We start from the raw sequence: 18,857 nt of genomic DNA, 5'->3' as shown, positions 1-18,857 counted from the left end.
TCTCTGCTACCTCCAACTTTGCCTCCTGTCCTTTCTTCAGTGCCACTGTTTCTAAGATGTAGAGCATTAGTCAAATCATGAAAGAGGCTAATTAAAAGTCATTCTAAATATATTCTAAATATATAAATTCTAAATATAATGGGTACAGTATATTTCATAATTAATACGACTTTGATGACGCGGCATAATGTGCTTGCATAAACCACTGATTTATAAAGACTCGGTGGCAGCGACCAGCATCTTGGGCTAAAACAATGCGAGTGAGTTAAGGTTGGTCCAGAGGTTAAGGTACAACTTAAGAACTACTTAGCAATAAGAAGCTTTCGGGAAACTGGGCCCAGGTACTGTATGTTGACGGTGAGGTGATTGGTTGCTTTACATCTCAGGAACCCCTTAATGTCTGTGTTTCCTTTTGGCTCTCCCTTTTACTTATGTTGTCATGCCAGAGTCCCTGCTTGACTAAATATACATTCACATTATACATAGTTTTACTGTGACCATACCTAACTGCCATATCTCCTTCTTTTCTGCTCTCTTTTCTTCTCTCTCTCTCTTTTTCTTTTTTTCTCTCTACCTGTCTCTTTGTCAAGCTATAAATGTCGCTTCTGAGCTGCTGGTGATCCATCCCGCCTTTGTCCTCTGAAGCTGTCTGACTCGTCCTGCTGAAAATGCAGGCAATGTGAGCAGCTTTATTTCACCCATTCCAACCATTCGCGGTTAAATGATTATTCAATTCTGGGCATAAACAGCAAAAAAGCATGATGATTATTATTATTATGATTATTATTATAATGCTTTTCTGTTTGTGTTCAGCGTTAAATGATTATTTAAAACTGAAGCACTTCGTGTAGATTCATACCACGAGTCATGTTATTATACAAAGATTATATAGTTGTGCATTAACGACTGAGCTTCTTTGGATTCCAAAATTAACATTGGTAATGTTTTTTAAATCACTGGTTTGAAAGAGATATACATTTTCCTTATTATGACATGCTTTTATATTGTTTTAATTGCTCGATAAACAGCTAATGATTTTTTTATGCTGATTTACGAATGGAAAAAAAAATGGAATAACTTTCCATTTGTAAATAAACAAGTCCAGTTTATTTATTTATTTTTTATATAAAATCTAAAATTAAAACATTTTATAAAAATAGCAAAGAACAATACTGTGTGTAGAGTGATAAAAAAATTAATTAACGCATGCCATGTGAGGCGAAGCTTTAGATTTTTAATACCATAGAAAGAAAAAATAAAGAAACATACTACAACCAAGGAACTAAGAAGGAGCCAACTATAGGAAAACTATACTAGGAAAGTAATACGACTGCCTAGAAAAAAAACAGGAACTAAGGTAACCGGCATGACTCGAAAAACACAGGTTATTTACAACAAATTAACAAAACAGATGGAAGACAACACAACAGAACTTAGCCAAGCTATTTATAACTGAACTAATGAGCCACCTTGATTCAGGTGAACGCTCCCATCACCTGACCGAGGTGCATTCTAGGAAACATAATCAAACGAACAAAACACAAACAACACAAAGAGTCTTCTGGGCGCAAAGCACCCTCTGGGGGTATTTTCTAGACCGTCTCTCTGGCTGGTCTGGGCCTCCACAGAGACTCTCTGGCTGGTCCGGGCCTCCACTGAGGCTCTCTGGCTGGTCCGGGCCTCCACTGAGGCTCTCTGGCTGGTCCGGGCCTCCAATGAGGCTAACTGGAGAGTCTGGGCATCAACTGAGGCTAACTGGAGAGCATCCACTGGAGAGTGGGTGCTGGACTTTGCGTCACCTTGCTCTTTGTTCAGTTGTGCAGGCTGTTTTTGTAGCAGTTCACCCACTTGCTGCAGGGTTCGCATGCGTTTAAGGTCGTTAGTGGCCCGTCACATGTTCAGCTTTCGATGAGCTCGCTTGCTTGCTGTTGGGGTGCTAGCCGCCAATGATACTCCTCGCTCTCCACCCTTCAATGACACACCGATTGGGGTTCCTCCTTAACCTGGTCACTGCCTTGCATAGACCTCATGGTCCATTTCTCTTGGTTGGTGCGGGTGCATCAACCTGAGATCCAAAGTTCATTGAGGGCACATGCCGTATTGCAAGCCATGACCCCTTCCAGCTCGGCTGCGTCGCTCGTTCACCTTCTTTAGTCTCTCTTCAGTCTCTCCGCAGGATCTTGCTCCACTCGCTCCTGCGTGCTCCATGTTGTTAAACCAGCTGACAAGCTAACTGCCCACAAGTCCGCTCACCACGGCGTCACTGTCCCTGCCCCCCCCCCCCCCCAAAAAAAAAAATTCCAGGGGAGGCCCCTTCGCTATGCCCCGGTAGTGGTCTTGCATTCTGTCACGTGTGCTGTGTATGGGCTGTAGGCAAGTCATAAATGCAGAGGTAAAGCTTTAGGTTTTTATTAACATAAAAAGAAAACATAAACTAACATCCTTAGAACCAAGGAAAGCACAGGTTATTCACAACAACAGAACAAAACAGATGAAAGACAACACAACACAACAGAACTTAGCCAAGCTATTTATAACTAATCTAATGAGCCACTTCGGTTCAGGTGAGCGCTCCAACACCTGACCGAGGTGCATTCTGGGAAACGTAGTCAAACTAACAAAACACAAGAGTTCAAAACAAGAGTTGGAAGAAATTGAGATTTTCTTTTTTCATAGTGTCAGGGAATACCCCTAGAGGGCAAGGCACCCTCTAGGGGCGCCTTGCCCCTATTCCATTCCAGGGATTAAAAATGGGAACAATGTCAATTTAAGAATCTAGAATCCAGGAAATGTCAGATTCCAATGACAAATGACAAATGACAAATTACACAAGATTTAATTTACACAAATTTAAGAACAGGCCTGAAGCACTGCAGGTCTCCAGTAGGGCCTCAGATTCAAGAGGGTCTTAAAACAGGGGGGGGTGCATTTTAGTTTCTCTGAATCAATAGGTAAGAACAGGTGATTCACATCTGGGGAGGGGTGAATTATTTGTATTTAAATATTGTCTAACATTGTAAAGCCCACACAGTAACACTAAACTACACCAGCTTAGAATAAATAGGAATAAGAAGTCCTGATTATACTGCATACATATTATTTAGGACAAAAAAATTTTGTTGCGCTCTCAAAAACTATATGCGGGCAATCGAGCGCTGATTAGACTACGTAGCAAATTAAAGATAAGAATTAGGATGCCGGCTCCACATCCTGAGCCCGAACCTTATTTAAATAAATTAACAAATATTTTAAGTAAACAAAAATAGCCCACAATTAATGAAGCATTTTTATTTAGACTATAAAAATTATCTTGTATCTATTTTTTGCCACTTTTTATTTAGAAGTTTTTAATACAAATCCTAAAATGCCCACATGGCGTCAAACATTTCCCATCTTTATATTTTAACTATTTATTTTAATTATTTGAACCATTAAACTATTTATTTTATTTATAGAATGGTTAAATCGTAATATTTTACAAATATTTTAATTTATTGCATTCCATAAACCCTAAACAAAATAAGATAAATCTAAAGGTCAATGATTTTTCAATTTGCTGCAGTATGCTAATATTAAGTTGTTTTTATACTGATGGAAGGCAGGAAGAAGGTAGTGTGTGTGTCTAACTAAACAAATCACTTACCTCCCTTATCTGCCCCTAAAATGTACAAACCGGATTCCAAAAAATTGGGTAAAACTGAGAAAATGTATTATTTTAAGGGGAAAATATGTTGATTCAAAATTTCATGGTGTCAACAAATCCCCAAAAAGTTGGGACAAGGCCATTTTCACCACTGTGTGACATCTCCCCTTTTTCTTACAACACTCAATAGACGTCCGGAGACCGAGGAGACCAGTTTCTCAAGTTTAGAAATAGGAATGCGCTCCCATTCTTGTCTAATACAGGCCTCTAACTGTTCAATCATCTTGGGCCTTCTTCGCCAAATGTTCTCTATAGGTGAAAGACCTGGACTGCAGACTGGCCATTTTAGTACCCGGAACCTTCTCCTACGCAGCGATGATGTTGTGATTGATGCAGAATGTGGTCTGGCATTATCTTGTTAAAAAATGCAGGGTCTTCCCTGAAAGAAAAGACGTCTGGATGGGAGCATATGTTGTCTGCATTGATGGTGCCTTTCCAGACACGCAAGCTGCCCATGCCACACGCACTCATGCAACCCCATACCATCAGAGATGCAGGCTTCTGAACTGAGCGTTGATAACAACTTGGGTTGTCCTTTTTCTCTTTGGTCCGGATGACATGGCATCCCAGATTTCCAAAAAGAACTTCGAATCATGACTTACTGTAGAACAGTCTTCCATTTTGCCACACTCCATTTTAAATGATCCCTGGCCCAGTGAAAACGCATGAGCTTGTGGATCTTGCTTAGAAATGGCTTCTTTTTTGCACTGTAGAGTTTTAGCTGGCAACGGCGGATGGCACGGTGGATTGTGTTCACTGACAATGGTTTCTGGAAGTATTCCTGAGCCCATTCTGTGATTTCCTTTACACTCTAAAAATGATTCTGTGGCCTTGTAAATTTCACAGTTATAAAAAAGTTATGTTACCTTAATAAAATCTCTAAAAGTCACATACATGATTGTTTGAGTTAGAAAAATCAAAATAAATGCCTAAAAAAACAACTTTTAATTTTGTCTTAAATTTACACTATAATTTAAGTTTACTTCACTAGTAAAAATCTGCATTTGACTAACTGAATTATATTTTTAACATGCACTTAATATTTTTTGATACATTTCAATCAAAATATCTGTTAATGGAGTAATTGTACTGATTAGTTTCAAGAATTACAATTATAAATTATTCCAACTCAATATTATTTATGTTTAACAACAAAAACTAAAATAATTGAGTAAATTGCCCTGTGCAAGTGCTCATGGGAAATCTGGTGTAACATCAGAGACAAGAAGGCTGTGATGATGGACATGAAGCACCTGGAACATTCCTTACAAATCCTGGTGAGTAAACAGCTAACACAAGTTACTGTAATAATGACTCTGTCTGCCTGCACACACAACTTTATAGGGTGTGAGTTACTGTTCTGAATCCTGTCACAGCCGAGCTCCAGAGCTAACGATAGCTAGCAACAGGCCAGTCCTGGGGTTCAGTGTGATTTAGCTTGTTCGTTCCAACCACCAAACTGCTCAGCTAAAGCGCGTTTAATACAGACACTTAAACTTTGGCGTAAAAGGAGAGATTATACACCGTACAGCAGCGCGTGCATGCCTGGGTTTCCTTCGGGTTTCTCGGTGTAAACGGTGGCGGTTGTGCCGCAATATTAGAATTTCTCCCGCCAAATGCGGTGATTTTGCGCAGCCAACCGCCACTGTGGCGAGGATATAAAACTAACATGTTCAAATAATTACCGCATGTGTACCGGTCCACCTCACACACTGAACCGCGAGTCTGCTTGGTCACTCCGACACTTTAAGGAAGAAACTCAGAACAAATCCGGTTTAAACAGCAGAAATGAGGTGCAGTGTCCGGGTTCTGGCAGTGTTTTATCCGTTACTGTATATGAGTATTTTTAACATGATTAAACACTGAGCATGCAGCGGCAGATGTTATAAAATAAATGTGCTAAGTACTGTACTAGTAACTAAAGCTATGAAATATAAAGATTTAGTGAAAATACAACATTTCTCTCAGAATTAGAATTGGGAGAAAGTAATAAGAAATTAAAATATTGAAGTGAAACATTATGTATGTTCTGATATGTAAGTAAGAGAACCTAAAACTGATTGATTTTGTGTGTGTGTTTGTGTGAAACATGTTATATATTTTCTATATCTCTTTCACAGCACCAACACCACTAATGAAGAGAAGTTGAATAGAGATAAAACAGGAGGTAAATGTCAACTTTTTTAAATGTTACAGAAGTATTAAATGTGTAACCATTGAATCAAAGATAGAAATAGACTATTAGTCCAAAAAGTATGTATTTGAACGGAAGTACTATTTTACCAGTCTGGTAGACTTTATAGTAACAGTCACACTTGTACTTACTTGTATACTATTGTTCCTTTTTCAGGTGCCAATTTATGGGATGGCGGTGTAAACTGTGCACATTTGTCGCATCATCAAAAGGAATTTCGATCATTACCGAGTGAAGCATGGTACTGTTGGTCATGGATATTTAGTGTCCTGTCTTCATTTAAACTGTTATTGCTTCTTTAAGACCTGAGAAGGTCTGCACACACATTTGTATGGATCCCACAGTTTGCAGGAAACTGAAGTGTGAAGGTGTGCAATCTTTCAGATGTAAAATGTGACTCATTAGATTCTAATACAAAAGTCTACTTTCCACGTGGTAACTGTATAATACTTGTAGCAGAAGTATTGTTTCTGAGACTGTTTACTAATAAGATAAATCCAGCTCTTTGTTTATGATCTTGTTACATGCCATTTGCAAAGTAAACCAGGTTGAGTTTAGACTTCATGTCTTGTCAAATTTGGCAAATAAATGTTTAATTAAAATGAAAATGTGTGTATTGTTTCTTTCATTCAGTTAAAATATTTAGTAAATGTAGCACATTTGTTTAAATAATAGTATAATTTTCAGTATCTTCTACCTTCCATTTCAATTATATCTACTCAATTATTTTACTCATTTTCACATTGAATTAACTTCTGATTTTCATTACATTTACTCAATTTTGTACATCATTGTACTAAATATAGTTATTCAGGTCTACTTAATTTTTTTTACTGACTTGTACTCAATTCATGAAGTATATTTTACATGATATTTATATTTTTTTATATTTACTCAATATTTTTAAGTCTAAAAATGTTTCACCAAAAAAATTGAGTACAGCACAGTTTTATTTTTTAGAGTGTACAGTAGCGTTCCTGTTTATGGTGCAGTGTCGTTTAAGGGCCCGGGGATCACGGACATCCAGTATGGTTTTACGCCCTTGACCCTTACGCACAAAGATTGTTCCAGATTCTCTGAATCTTTGGATGATGTTATGCACAGTTGATGATGATAACTGCAAAGTCTTTGCAATTTTTCGCTGGGTAACACCTTTCTGCGCAACATTGTGGGAATTGGTGATCCTCTACCCATCTTGGCTTCTGAGAGACACTGCCACTCTGAGAAGCTCTTTTTATACCCAATCATGTTGCCAATTGACCTAATTAGTGTTAATTGGTCTTCCAGCTCCTTGTTATGCTCAAATTTACTTTTTCCAGCCTCTTAATGCTACTTGTCCCAACTTTTTTGGGATTTGTTGACACCATGAAATTTTGAATCAACATATTTTTCCCTTAAAATGATACATTTTCTCAGCTTAAACTTTTGTTCCATGATTTATATTCTATTCTAAATAAAATATTAGAAGTTGGCACCTTCACATCATTGCATTCAGTTTTCATTTACGATTTTTTGTATAGTGTCCCAACTGTTTTGGAATCCGCTTTGTATGATCATTATGGAAAATATGTAAAACACTGTGCTATGATGAGACCTGTATTTGTTTGGATGTTGTGCAAGTACAGAAAAATATTTATCAACATGAAAAAATTAATAAAAATATATATACTCACTTTAAAAGTGCATATATTGTTTTTCATTATTCATGTCATACCTCATGCTTCTGTAATAACCATCATTTCTACAATCTATATAATAAATTAATCTACCTCATTACTGTATTTATAATCATTGAATAAATGAATAGACATTACATTAAAGGTTGAAATTCGATTAAAGCTTAAAATCAATTTAACGTAACAGCAATGTTTAGACGCACCTTCAGATGAAGAAAAGGAAAGAAAAGGATTTACTAAAGAACATTGATTAATGCAGAGTCTGTCTGGAGAATTTTCAACATTATAATTAATTTAATGCACTTTCTAAACCATGGATAAAACAGGGCATAGATAAATGGATTAATGATGGAATTGAGATAAAGAGTTATTAAAACTTTCCTAAATGTTTCCACCTGTAACTCAATAACATAAAATAATAAACTGGTAATAAAATATGGAAGTAAACACAAAAGAAACACAGACACTAAAATTCCGAGGACTTTAGCTGCTTTTCTTTCAGATTTCATTGAGTGTAAAGTCATTTTCTGTGTTTTAAGCCGTGTGTGATTATTAAGCTCTCTGATAGCAGTGGCATGTTTTTTAGCAATTACAAAAACTCGAGTATACAATATCATTATGACAGAACATGGAAATATAAATGAACAGAATAGATCTATTACAGTCCAAACCTCATTTAGACGGAGAATACACTCTCCAGGACACATTGCAAAACTTGTAAAGTTTCCATTGCAATATAGCAGTGCTATATTATAGGCCACCACTACACACCAGTTAAAAACAATTATAACACGAGTTATCTTTACAGAGAAAATTTTCATGTAGAGAAAGGGGTTTGAGAGAGACAAATACCGATCCACAGCAATCTGAGCAACAGTGTAGGTTGATACTGATAGAAGACTACTTATAAGCCAGTAAATGCTGCAGAAAACTTTTCCAAATATCCAGCATGATTCAATAATCCAAATTAACAATATTGGCATTACAAAAATGCCAACAAGAAAATCCGACACAGCCAAAGAGAGAACTAGTGTGTTTGTTGATGTGTGAAGCTGCTTGAAGTGAAAAACGGAGATAATGACGAGCATATTTCCACACACTATCAGCAGAACCACAGCAGATGAACACACATACAGTAAGATATAAACTGCAGAAGATACAGTTCTCTCTGGACAAGAGAAAAGCTCACAGCGATCAGACTGGTTAAAGTTTGTCAGGTTCATTAATACATAATTTCTCTAAGGCCTTCAATATTAAAAATAAAACCAGCAGCACTGGTGCATTTATACTTTAGAAAGTAATCACGCCTTCCTAATTTCAGTGGTAGCATGATAGACATGATGTAATACCTTATTGGATCACAAGACCTAAAGTGAATATCAAGAGAACGTTTCCCCATTTTCTAAGATCTTGACTTAACAAATCCCTTTAATGTACTGTAGCATTTTTTTTTTACGCTATTCTTTGTTGCTTGCTCTAACGTGAATAATGTGTAAATTTAGATTTTGAAGTTTACATTGAAGTGACCAATTGTAGACTTCATAAAAAGGAGAAAATGATCAAAAATGCTTCTTACTTTTAGTTTTTACTCTTTTATGGCAGTCAATTCTCAGATGCATTCAAACACTATATGCAGCAATGGTTCTATGAAAATGTTATGCATGTAAAAATTAAAGGGAAGTTAAAGGAGCTTTTTAAATTTACTTTGTCCAGACTGCCATTAACAAACCACAGTTTGCCTTAGTTAATATCAGGGCTGCCAACATTTTGGAAAAGACTGGAGTAAGATTATTATTAATATTAATATAATTTTATTGGGCTCTATTATCATTAAGGTTTAGACAGTAGTTCCCCTTCAACTAAAAGGCCCCTGAAGGCAATAAAATTATTTAGATCCATGTCAAAAAGTAACATAATGTAATGTGTTGTGGGTAATGGTGTTTGAGGCAGACTCTGTAAAACAATCAAACAAACAAACAAACATCTCGGGTTTTTGCTGTAACCCTGTTCCCAGGAAAGGCCTGAACAAGATGCTGCATGGAAACGCTATGGAAACATCTTTTCGTGTTGCCGGTTGTAAAGCATGTGTGTATCAAACACAACAAATTTTGGCCCATATAACCTCTGTTAGGTGATGTCAGCTGATGAAACATACCTGCCGGTTATAAATAGAAGTAAACCGAAAACATTCCTCAGATCGATTTTGTCTGAAGGGACGTCCGGTCACACAGGCAGTGCGGCATTGGAGCATAGCATCTCGTTACCGCCTTTTCAGGGCAAAGTACAGCAAAGTAACCCAAGACGTTCCCTTTTAAAGGCTACACTCTATGCTGCGTGAAAACACTATGGGAACGAGAATACCAACGCTGCTGCACTGCAAGTGTCTGGACCCCAAGGTTGTGTAGCGTGTGCGCAAAAAGGCTGAGGAGGTCTCAGAACTATCTCTGGGAGGCTGACTCAAAGGCCCGTGAGCCCGGAGTTGGGGTCCAGCATGAAAATCCAAACTATAAAATCTAACAAGTATGTGCGGAGAGGACCAACCTACCACATCACACACTTGCTGCAGGGGAATACCTCTTGCCAGCGCAATAGATGAGGCGATCCCCCTGGTTGAATGAGCCATAATTTCTAGAGGTGAAATGAGCCCACGCGCCTTATAGGAGAGGGCAATAGCATCTCTCACCCAGTGTGACAAGGTCTGTGTAGTGGCGGCTGCCCCCCGGTTGCGGCCTTCATAGTTTATAAAAAGCTGCTCTGACTTACGCCACTGGCTGGTGCAGTGGACGTAAATCTGAAAAGCATGTACTGGACACAGTAAGTGAAGTCTCTCCTGCTCCGGAGCTGTGAAAGGCAGAAGACAGAAGGTTTCAAGAACCACAGGGTGCAAGGTTGAGAATGGAACTTTCGGATGATAGTTCGGGTGAGAATGCAAAATGGCCTTGACTAGCCCAGGGGCAAAGTCTGGGCAGGATAGGGAGACTGACAAGGCATGCAGATCTCCAATTCTCTTCAGAGAGGTAATGGCCATCAGAAAATCCATCTTAAGGGTCAGAAACCTGAGGCGCTGACTCTAGTGGTTCGAAAGAGGTGTCAATTAGACCTTCGATCACGATAGATAAATCCCACAAAAGGGCCAGTGGCTTTAGTGGGTGGCCTCAACCATTTAGCTCCACGAATTAAACAGGCAACTAAAGGGTGCTTTCCCACGGAAACCCCGTGACCCCTTCCAGCTCAGCTGCGTCGCTCGCTCACCTTCTTTATTCTCTCTTCGAAGCGCTCCGCAGGATCTCGCTTCACTCGCTCCTGCGTGCTCCATGTTGTTAAACCAGGTGACAAGCTGACTGCCCACAAGTCCGCTCGCCACGGCGTCACTGTCACAGCCCCCCCCCCCCCAAAAAAAAAATATCCAGGGGAGGCCCCTTCGCTATGCCCCGGTAGTGGTCTTGCATTCTGTCATGTGTGCTGTGTATGGGCTGTAGGCAAGTCATAAATGCAGAGGTAAAGCTTTAGGTTTTTATTAACATAAAAAGAAAACATAAACTAACATGCTTACAACCAAGGAAAGCACAGGTTATTCACAACAACAGAACAAAACAGATGAAAGACAACACAACACAACAGAACTTAGCCAAGCTATTTATAACAAATCTAATGAGCCACTTCGGTTCAGGTGAGCGCTCCCATCACCTGACCGAGGTGCATTCTGGGAAACGTAGTCAAACTAACAAAACAAAAAGAGTTGGAAGAAATTGAGATTTTCTTTTTTCATAGTGTCAGGGAATACCCCTAGAGGGCAAGGCGCCCTCTAGGCGCGCCTTGCTCCATTCCATTTCAGGGATTAAAAATGGGAACAATGTCAATTTAAGAATCTAGAATCCAGAAAATGTCAGATTTACAAATTACACAAGATTAAATTTACACAAATTTAAGAACAGGCCTGAAGCACTGCAGGTCTCCAGTAGGGCCTCAGATCCAAGAGGGTCTTAAAACAGGGGCGGGTGCATTTTAGTTTCTCTGAATCAATAGGTGAGAACAGGTGATTAACATCTGGGGAGGGGTGAATTATTTGTATTTGAATATTGTCTGACATTGTAAAGCACACACAGTAACACTAAACTACACCAGCTTAGAATAAATAGGAATAAGAAGTCCTGATTATACTGCATACATATTATTTAGGACAACAAAATTTTGTTGCGCTCTCAAAAACTATATGCGTGTAATCAAGCGCTGATTAGACTACGTAGCAAATTAAAGATAAGAATTAGGATGCCGGCTCCACATCCTGAGCCCGAACCTTATTTAAATAAATTAACAAATATTTTAAGTAAACAAAAATAGCCCACAATTAATGAAGCATTTTTATTTAGACTATAAAAATTATCTTGTATCTATTTTTTGCCACTTTTTATTTAGAAGTTTTTAATACAAATCCTAAAATGCCCACATGGCGTCAAACATTCCCCATCTTTATATTTTAACTATTTATTTTAATTATTTGAACCATTAAACTATTTATTTTATTTATAGAATGGTTCAATTGTAATATTTTACAAATATTTTAATTTATTGCATTCCATAAACCCTAAACAAAATAAGATAAATCTAAAGGTCAATGATTTTTTAATTTGCTGCAGTATGCTAATATTAAGTTGTTTTTATACTGATGTAAGGCAGGAAGAAGGTAGTGTGTGTGTCTAACTAAACAAATCACTTACCTCCCTTATCTGCCTCTAAAATGTACAAACCGGATTCCAAAAAAATTGGGTAAAACTGAGAAAATGTATTTTTTTAAGGGAAAAATATGTTGATTCAAAATTTCATGGTGTCAACAAATCCCCAAAAAGTTGGGACAAGGCCATTTTCACCACTGTGTGACATCTCCCCTTTTTCTTACAACACTCAACAGACGTCTGGAGACCGAGGAGACCAGTTTCTCAAGTTCAGAAAAATAGGAATGCGCTCCCATTCTTGTCTAATACAGGACTCTAACTGTTCAATCATCTTGGGCCTTCTTCGCCAAATGTTCTCTATAGGGAGTCTGTGCTAGGCTAAAAACAAACCCTAGCCGGCCGGCTCTCCCGTCCCTGGACAATAAACTGGACTACATCCGACTCCAGCAGGCTACACAGCGTGAGGTTAGAGACTGCTGTGTCTTTGTTTTCACGGAGACATGGCACAGCGAAAGAGTACCGGATGCCGCTATTCAGCTAGACGGGCTAGCCTCGTTTCGCGCTGACAGAAATGCAGCTCTGTGCGGTAAGACTCGCGGTGGCGGCTTATGTGTTTACATCAACACGAAATGGTGCAAGAACTCTGTGCTAGTTTCTAGTTATTGCTCATTGCTAGTGGAGTTTGTGATTGTTAGATGCAGACCTTTTTATTTACCACGAGAATTCACCACTGTTTTCATTATCGGAGTGTACATTCCACCTAGCGCTAATGCTAAGGAAGCGCTATGGGAACTGTATACAAAGATCAGTGAACTGCAAAATACACACCCGGATGGACTGTTTATTGTTGCTGGAGATTTCAACCATGCAAATCTCAAGTCAGGGCTTCCTAGATTCCATCAATATGTGGACTTTGCAACGAGAGGAAAAAACACGCTGGATCTTGTTTACACAAACATCCCCGGCGCATATCAGGCAGAGCCCGGCCCCCACCTCGGCTACTCAGACCACATCTCTGTTATGCTAATTCCAGCATACAGACCACTCGTCAGGCGCTCAAAACCGGTTCTGAAGCAGGTGAAAACCTGGCCAGCAGGAGCCATCTCTGCTCTTCAGGACTGTTTCGAGAGCACTGACTAAAACATGTTTAGGGAGGCTGCAACTTACGGCGACTTCACTGACTTGGAGGAGTACACGTCATCAGTGATCAGCTACATCAACAAGTGCACCGATGACGTCACTGTCTCCAAGAACATCATCTCAAGACCCAACCAGAAACCGTGGATTACTGCGGAAGTGCGTGCACTTCTGAGGACCAGAGACTCTGCCTTCAAAGCGGGAGACAAGGTGGCCATCAGAACAGCAAGGGCCAAACTTTCTCGGGCCATCAGAGAGGCAAAGCGCGCACACGCCCAGAGAATCCACAATCACTTCAGGGACAGCGGCGACACACGGCGAATGTGGCAGGGTTTACAAGCCATCACTCACTACAGGACGAGTGCCTGTGACAGTGACGGCTCCCTTCCAGATGCGCTGAATAACTTCTATGCTCGGTTTGACAGACAGAACGACGTGGCGGCGAGAAAGACCACCCCTTCTTTGAACGACGGGGTGCTGTGTCTCACTACAGCTGAGGTGAGGAAAACTCTACGCAGAGTCAACCCACGTAAAGCTGCTGGACCAGACAACATCCCAGGCAGAGTGCTCAGAGAATGTGCTGAACAGCTGGCAGATGTTCTCACCGACATCTTTAACATCTCTCTGAGCAGCGCCGTCGTTCCCACGTGCTTCAAGGCCACCACCATCGTCCCCGTGCCCAAGAAGTCTACTGTGTCCTGTCTCAATGACTACCGTCCCGTTGCACTCACACCCACCATCATGAAGTGCTTTGTGCGGCTTGTCATGAGACACATCAAGACCCTGCTGCCCTCCTCACTGGACCCACTGCAGTTTGCGTATCGTCCTAACCGCTCAACGGACGATGCCATCTCCACTACACTACATCTTGCCCTCACACACTTGGACAAGAAAGACACATATGTTCGAATGCTGTACATAGATTTCAGCTCAGCATTCAACACTATCATCCCCCAACAACTAATTGGGAAGCTGAACCTGTTGGGCCTGAACACCTCCCTCTGCAACTGGATCCTGGACTTTCTGACCGGTAGGCCTCAGTCAGTACGGATCGGAAACCGCACCTCCAGCACCACCACACTGAGCACTGGGGCCCCACAAGGCTGCGTGCTCAGTCCCCTGCTGTTCACACTGCTGACTCACGACTGTGTAGCAACACACAGTTCGAACCACATCATTAAGTTCGCTGATGACACGACCGTGGTGGGTCTCATTAGCAAGAACGACGAGTCAGCGTACAGAGAGGAAGTGCAGAGGCTAACGGACTGGTGTAAAGACAACAACCTGTCTCTAAATGTTGACAAGACAAAGGAGATGGTTGTTGACTTTAGGAGGACACGAGGCGACCATTCTCCGCTGAGCATCAACGGCTCCTCTGTGGGAATCGTCGAAAACATCAAATTCCTGGGTGTCCACCTAGAGAAGGACCTCAGCTGGTCCCTTAACACCAGCTCCCTACACAAGAAAGCCCAACAGCGTCTCTTCTTTCTGAGAAGACTAAGAAAGGCCCAGCTTCCACCACCGATCCTGACCACCTTCTATAGAGGAACTATCGAGAGCATTCTGAACGGCTGCATCACTGTCTGGTTTGGGAATTGTGCCAACCCTACAGCGGATAGTGAGGACAGCGGAGAAGATCATCGGGGTCTCTCTCCCCTCTATTGAAGACATCTACACCACACGCTGCATCCGCAAAGCCACCAGCATTGTGGCTGATCGGACACACCCCTCTCACACACACTTCACACTCCTGCCATCTGGAAAAAGGTACCGAAGCATTCGGGCACACACATCCAGACTGTGCAACAGCTTTTTTCCACAAGCCATCCGTCTCCTCAACAAAAAGGGACTGGACTGATAAACACACACACACACACACACACAGACACACTAACACAAACATTATCACACAGCTTAACTCAACTACCTCAAAGCATTGGGACTGGACTGACTAATCAACACAAGTGCAGACACACTGACCTACACCACCAAATTATCGTACACACCAACCTGTAAATGCTTCACTGTTTATCTTTTGCACAATGATCACATTACTGGACTAATTTTTGCACTAATTCCTCAATTCTTGCTGCTGTTTTTAAAGAATGTTTACGTTTACCCACTACCTCAACACCATATTTTATGTTCTGTAACTGTTACGTTTACGTTTACCCACTACCTTAACACCATATTTTATGTTCTGTTATGTCGTGGTTGCGCACTGTCACTTTGTTGTTGCTCTTGTTTGCACATTTGCACGTGCACTTTATGTTGTCTGTTAAAATAGTTATACTTAGTTAGTTAGTTTTTATTAATTTATGTTGTAATTTATGTTAGGTCTCTCTGTCCTGTCTCTGCTAGCCAGTTAACTAGGCCTCTTGGTTAGCTAGTTTAGTGTCTCTGTTAATTTATGTTGTAAATTTATGTTGCATGTAGCACCTTGGTCCTGGAGGAACGTTGTTTCGTTTCACTGTGTACTAACTGTATATGGTTGTAATGACAATAAAGCCTACTTGAACTTGAACTTGAAGGTGAAAGATCTGGACTGCAGACTGGCCATTTTAGTACCCGGATCCTTCTCCTACGCAGCGATGATGTTGTGATTGATGCAGAATGTGGTCTGGCATTATCTTGTTAAAAAATGCAGGGTCTTCCCTAAAAGAAAAGACGTCTGGATGGGAGCATATGTTGTCTGCATTGATGGTGCCTTTCCAGACACGCAAGCTGCCCATGCCACACGCACTCATGCAACCCCATACCATCAGAGATGCAGGCTTCTGAACTGAGCGTTGATAACAACTTGGGTTGTCCTTTTTCTCTTTGGTCCGGATGACATGGCATCCCAGATTTCCAAAAAGAACTTGACTTAAAACAATGACTTAGAACAGTCTTCCATTTTGCCACACTCCATTTTAAATGATCCCTGGCCCAGTGAAAACGCATGAGCTTGTCGATCTTGCTTAGAAATGGCTTTTTTTTTGCACTGTAGAGTTCTAGCTGGCAACGGCGGATGGCATGGTGGATTGTGTTCACTGACAATGGTTTCTGGAAGTATTCCTGAGCCCATTCTGTGATTTCCTTTACAGTAGCGTTCCTGTTTATGGTGCAGTGTCGTTTAAGGGCCCGGGGATCACGTACATCCAGTATGGTTTTACGCCCTTGACCCTTAGGCACAAAGATTGTTCCAGATTCTCTGAATCTTTGGATGATGTTATGCACAGTTGATGATGATAACTGCAAAGTCTTTGCAATTTTTCGCTGGGTAACACCTTTCTGCGCAACATTGTGGGAATTGGTGATCCTCTACCCATCTTGGCTTCTGAGAGACACTGCCACTCTGAGAAGCTCTTTTTATACCCAATCATGTTGCCAATTGACCTAATTAGTGTTAATTGGTCTTCCAGCTCCTTGTTATGCTCAAATTTACTTTTTCCAGCCTCTTAATGCTACTTGTCCCAACTTTTTTGGAATTTGTTGACACCATGAAATTTTGAATCAACATATTTTTCCCTTAAAATGATAAATTTTTTCAGCTTAAACTTTTGTTCCGTGATTTATGTTCTATTCTGAATAAAATATTAGAAGTTGGCACCTCCACATCATTGCATTCAGTTTTCATTTACGATTTGTATAGTGTCCCAACTTTTTTGGAATCCGGTTTGTATGATCATTATGGAAAATATGTGAAACACTGTGCTATGATGAGACCTGTATTTGTTTGGATGTTGTGCAAGTACAGAAAAATATTCATCAACATGAAAAAATTAATAAAAATATATATACTCACTTTAAAAGTGCATATATTATTTTTCATTATTCATGTCATACCTCATGCTTCTGTAATAACCATCATTTCTACAATCTATATAATAAATTAATCTACCTCATTACTGTATTTATAATCATTGAAAAAATGAATAGACATTACATTAAAGGTTGAAATTTGATTAAAGCTTAAAATCAATTTAACGTAACAGCAATGTTTAGACGCACCTTCAGATGAAGAAAAGGAAAAAAAGGATTTACTAAAGAACATTGATTAATGCAGAGTCTGTCTGGAGAATTTTCAACATTATAATTAATTTAATGCACTTTCTAAACCATGGATAAAACAGGGCATAAATAAATGGATTAATGATGGAATTGAGATAAAGAGTTATTAAAACTTTCCTAAATGTTTCCACCTGTAACTCAATAACATAAAATAATAAACTGGTAATAAAATATGGAAGTAAACACAAAAGAAACACAGACACTAAAATTCCGAGGACTTTAGCTGCTTTTCTTTCAGATTTCATTGAGTGTAAAGTCATTTTCTGTGTTTTAAGCCGTGTGTGATTATTAAGCTCTCTGATAGCAGTGGCATGTTTTTTAGCAATCACAAAAACTCGAGTATACAATATCATTATGACAGAACATGGAAATATAAATGAACAGATTAGATCTATTACAGTCCAAACCTCATTTAGAGGGAGAATACACTCTCCAGGACACATTGCAAAACTTGTAAAGTTTCCATTGCAATATAGCAGTGCTATATTATAGGTTACCACTACACACCAGTTAAAAACAATTATAACACGAGTTATCTTTACAGAGAAAATTTTCATGTAGAGAAAGGGGTTTGAGAGAGCCAAATACCGATCCACAGCAATCTGAGCAACAGTGTAGGTTGATACTGAAAGAAGACTACTTATAAGCCAGTAAATGCTACAGAAAACTTTTCCAAATATCCAGCATGACTCAATAATCCAAATTAACAATATTGGCATTACAAAAATGCCAACAAGAAAATCCGACACAGCCAAAGAGAGAACTAGTGTGTTTGTTGGTGTGTGAAGCTGCTTGAAGTGAAAAACGGAGATAATGACGAGCATATTTCCACACACTATCAGCAGAACCACAGCAGATGAACACACATACAGTAAGATATAAACTGCAGAAGATACAGTTCTCTCTGGACAGGAGAAAAGCTCACAGCGATCAGACTGGTTAAAGTTTGTCAGGTTCATTAATACATAATTTCTCTAAGGCCTTCAATATTAAAAATAAAACCAGCAGCACTGGTGCATTTATACTTTAGAAAGTAATCACGCCTTCCTAATTTCAGTGGTAGCATGATAGACATGATGTAATACCTTATTGGATCACAAGACCTAAAGTGAATATCAAGAGAACGTTTCCCCATTTTCTAAGATCTTGACTTAACAAATCCCTTTAATGTACTGTAGCATTTTTTTTTTTTCCCTATTTTTTGTTGCTTGCTCTAACGTGAATTATGTGTAAATTTAGATTTTGAAGTTTACATTGAAGTGACCAATTGTAGACTTCATAAAAAGGAGAAAATGATCAAAAATGCTTCTTACTTTTGGTTTTTACTCTTTTATGGCAGTCAATTCTCAGATGCATTCAAACACTATATGCAGCAATGGTTCTATGAAAATGTTATGCATGTAAAAATTAAAGGGAAGTTA

The 18,857-nt window shown here is 39.6% G+C and overlaps 2 protein-coding genes across 2 annotated transcripts; both read right to left on the bottom strand.

Moving 5' to 3' along the window:
* Positions 1 to 7,809: 7,809 nt before the first annotated feature.
* Positions 7,810 to 8,796, bottom strand: LOC128517938 (trace amine-associated receptor 13c-like). Its single transcript, XM_053491063.1, has one exon. It carries the CDS (start codon positions 8,794 to 8,796, stop codon positions 7,810 to 7,812), a length of 987 nt encoding a protein of 328 aa, XP_053347038.1.
* An 8,612-nt stretch (positions 8,797 to 17,408) lies between these two features.
* Positions 17,409 to 18,395, bottom strand: LOC128515213 (trace amine-associated receptor 13c-like). Its single transcript, XM_053489293.1, has one exon. The coding sequence runs from the start codon at positions 18,393 to 18,395 to the stop codon at positions 17,409 to 17,411; it is 987 nt and encodes a 328-aa protein (XP_053345268.1).
* Positions 18,396 to 18,857: the final 462 nt, after the last annotated feature.

This window comes from Clarias gariepinus, chromosome 2 (genome assembly GCF_024256425.1).
Source record: "Clarias gariepinus isolate MV-2021 ecotype Netherlands chromosome 2, CGAR_prim_01v2, whole genome shotgun sequence".
In the NCBI taxonomy this organism is placed as follows: Eukaryota; Metazoa; Chordata; class Actinopteri; order Siluriformes; family Clariidae; genus Clarias; species Clarias gariepinus.
This window is presented reverse-complemented; position numbering and strand designations above follow the sequence as displayed.

Coding starts and splice junctions, on each gene's coding strand:
- LOC128517938 (XM_053491063.1), bottom strand. CDS start 8,796: ATGAACCTGACAAACTTTAACCAGTCTGATCGCTGTGAGCTTTTCTCT.
- LOC128515213 (XM_053489293.1), bottom strand. CDS start 18,395: ATGAACCTGACAAACTTTAACCAGTCTGATCGCTGTGAGCTTTTCTCC.